This window comes from Palaemon carinicauda, chromosome 34 (genome assembly GCF_036898095.1).
Source record: "Palaemon carinicauda isolate YSFRI2023 chromosome 34, ASM3689809v2, whole genome shotgun sequence".
Classification (NCBI taxonomy): Eukaryota; Metazoa; Arthropoda; class Malacostraca; order Decapoda; family Palaemonidae; genus Palaemon; species Palaemon carinicauda.
The window spans coordinates 35,452,994-35,456,426 of NC_090758.1; the positions used below are offsets into that span (position 1 = coordinate 35,452,994).

At 47.2% G+C, this 3,433-nt stretch overlaps 1 protein-coding gene across 1 annotated transcript; it reads left to right on the plus strand.

Annotated features, from left to right (window-relative positions):
- Positions 1 to 229: 229 nt before the first annotated feature.
- LOC137626806 (thrombospondin-related anonymous protein-like) lies at positions 230 to 1,296 on the plus strand. Its single transcript, XM_068357795.1, has 3 exons — positions 230 to 288; positions 626 to 635; positions 892 to 1,296. The coding sequence occupies exons 1-3, from the start codon at positions 230 to 232 to the stop codon at positions 1,294 to 1,296; spliced, it is 474 nt and encodes a 157-aa protein (XP_068213896.1).
- The last annotated feature ends 2,137 nt before the right edge of the window (positions 1,297 to 3,433 follow it).

Consider the following 3,433-nt stretch of genomic DNA (forward strand, 5'->3'; position numbering starts at 1 on the left):
ACAGCCGCTGAAGAAACCGACACCGCTTCAGCATTCTCAACCTCGCTAGTAGGAGGAACAACTGCCTCCTGTTCTGACCTCTTCTACGAGGAGATTCTTCTCAGTCTCCTCGGAAACGACAGACATATTGTCGTCCAGGTGAACGATTTCCAAAGCATCCGCCACGTCAGGATCTCAAGGTTTCGGAACCAGGAGTTGCACCAAGGGGATCGAAGGTTTAGTCTGGGGAATGACGGAATTGTCACGAGCTCCTGCGAAGAGACAGTCCCTCATCCTAGCATTAGGAAGGTATGGGCCCGAAGTATTCTTCTGAAAACCTCTAACCCATTTCCGCAGCGTAATCCTCGCTGCATCCCTAGACTCCGCAGACTTTTGATCATCAAAAGTCTCCTTAACCAACTTGTCACACACAGTACATACCTCTGGGTCCCAGTACTTAAGGGCCCCTTTGGTGACAGAACAGCGGGCGTCAGACCTACACACGCCATGTCCGTAGAAGTCCTTGCTGCGGACCCTACAAAAGTTATTTCCGCACTCGGGATGCTCCTCCTGTAAAGAAAAGAAAAGCAAATGAGTTTTCTGTGAAATTCTTAAATTTCAACGTAATACATTTATTATATTTTAGCTTGGATAGGGTAAGCTATAGTAGGAAAGACACCCACATGTGTTTCCCATCCAGCCATTTGCTATGACCCCTTCCCGTATTGAACCATGAAATTCACAAGGAATTAAATAACAGAGGGAATATCCAAGATATATAGTGTCTCCTTGACACAACCTCTTATAATGTTCAATACAGTGGATAAATTTTAATGGGCATAATCATTAAAATAAGAGAGAATCATTTCTCTATAATGGTCTCACAAATGGCTGCTCAAGAACCACTTGTAGGTTGGAAAAATTTTATCAGATTTTTCTGGATACAGCAGTTGCCGGCGGCAGTATGCCGCCGACACTGCCGGCCCTGCTGACACTGCCAGCCCTGCCGACACTGCCGGCCCCGCCTACACTGCCGGCCGTGCCGACACTGCAAATCCCGCCGACACTGCCGACCCCCGACACTGCCGGCCCCCGACACTGCCGGCCTCGCCGACACTGCCGGCCCCGCCGACACTGCCAGCCCCGCCGAAACTGCCGGCCCCCGACACTGCCGGCCTCGCCGACACTGCCGACCCCGCTGACACTGCCGGCCCCGCCGACACTGCCGGCCCTACCGGCCCCGCCGACACTGCCGGCCCTGCCGGCCCTGCCGTTCCCGCCGACACTGACGGCCCTGCCGACGTCGTCGGCATGTAGGGCCAGTCGGCCGGCAGGCTCGGCAGACGCCTGCCTGCCAGAAGCTACCATTAATAAAGTATGAATATAGTGTCGACCTGCCGACAATGTCGGCATGATGGGATAGTCAGCTTATGCCAGTAGGCTGGCATCTGCCGGGCCTACCAACCAATGCTGGCTATAATATAACACTATCGGTGGAAGGCATTGGCCAGCTGCCGACAAGCTACTCAGTTGCTGGCAGGCAGGCCTACCAAACTCAACAACGGCATCGATCAACGATGTCGGAGGTAAGAGAAACAGCGAACTGTTAGCCTAGCCAACCCACATTGTCGGCAAAATTAACTACTGACTACAGCCCATGATAGACAGTAAGAGAGAAAGGTAAGGACAGAAGACGGCAAAGAATCAGCTATGTCGTCTACAACCTGAAAGAGTGTGCCAGTGGAAGAGGGAAATCAATTCGGGCTTCCACTCAACCATATCCCATCTTAAGAGATATGGAGGGCAGTCCAAGGGAGGACTCTAAGGAACACTCAAAGATATGAGGTTATCTGTCAGTAACCTAACCAGGCACTGTCAGAAAAACTCATGCTAGGTCTACAGACGTCCAGAGGAGCCTATGTAGAACCACGGCCATAAGGGGGTTGGATAATTCAACACGAAAGGGATAGCGGGGAAGGGGTGAATAGTCCATAAGTAAAGCAATACCCTAAGGTATTACTTAACTTGAAGGATTCTGTCCTCGTAAAAGCCTCATCTAGGGGAAGTCAATCCCCAAGGTTGGGTTAGGCAATGAGAGAACGTCCGAAAACGAACTCAAGAGAACAGAATCTCGTACCAGGGGTTAAAACAGGGAAGAAACCTATCCTCCCATTAAAAACCCCCAGTACAGGACTGTCTGGTAGACCATAAAGAGGAAATTGTAAAACAATAACCTCTACAAGATCTAGGGAGGCAAGCCTCCTGAACAGCAACTAGCCCTAGTAGAATACCGACAAGCTACTCAATTGCCGGTATAAATCCAGGTAGCCAGATGCCTTACACAGACTTACTCTGATGTCCCGTCCCCAACTCCAAACTCAATGCTGACAAGCTACTCAGTTGCCAGCTCAGAGAAAAGGAGAGGCAAACGAAACGCCCCAGAAAATTCACCCAACCATAAGTATAGTAAACTAACTGAGGATAGCCTAGGCTAATCAGAGGGAAAGGGAATTACTCTTATATCTCATAGAGATAGTATTGACTTAAAGGGGCAATGATATCTATCTTACCCCTAAAGACAATACAAGAGTAATGGGGACAAATAAAGTATACTAAAGCACTAAAGCTATTAAGCTAGAGAGCTTAGAGAAACGTTCTACGTAACTCTGGTATACTATTATGGAAGAGGAAAGGAAATAGTAATATCTTAATTGTATGAAATATTGCCTGAGCTTCAATACAACTTTACCAGGAAGGTTATATCATGCATGAGGTGTGAAAGTGCCTAGGCACTCGTGAGGCTCAAAATTATAGCCAAATTCACGACAACAATGACATAATATAAAAATCCCTAGCTAAAATACTATATAGCTAAAGTTACTAAAGCAAGGATGCCGGAAATATCATTCTTGCTAACTAAATGAACGAAAGAACGATCACGTCATGACGCCATCCGGCCGGCAAAAGCTCTTGTTACGTTAATTACGATATAAATCGAAAAGCAAAACTGACAAGAGCTTACATTTACACAATTCAAAGATATTACTTAACTTTCCAGAAGCTGATGAAGCTGGGGAATCCATAATCAAGCAGAAAAAGCTTCGAAAAAAGCGAGATAACACAGGGAAAACTGGTCAGCAAAGCTACAAACGAAAGAATGGTTTGGTGGCACCGTGCGGCGGCGGATGGCCGAACTATTGACAGTCCATTAGGAGAGTCGAATAGTTTTACCTCTTGAACGACTCTCTTATTTTCTTGCCACTTTTCCTCTCGAAGTGAAAGGCTATTTGCGGTGTAAATAGCTATGAGATGTGTCAAGTTACGTCCTTACGCGATATCCCTTCGAGAAATTTAAGGGATACTCGCTCCAGGAGTTACAATTCTGGATACCTTCGGTAAATTCTCTGGGATATATAACTGTAGTCACATATAACTTAGGAAGCTACTAATGAAG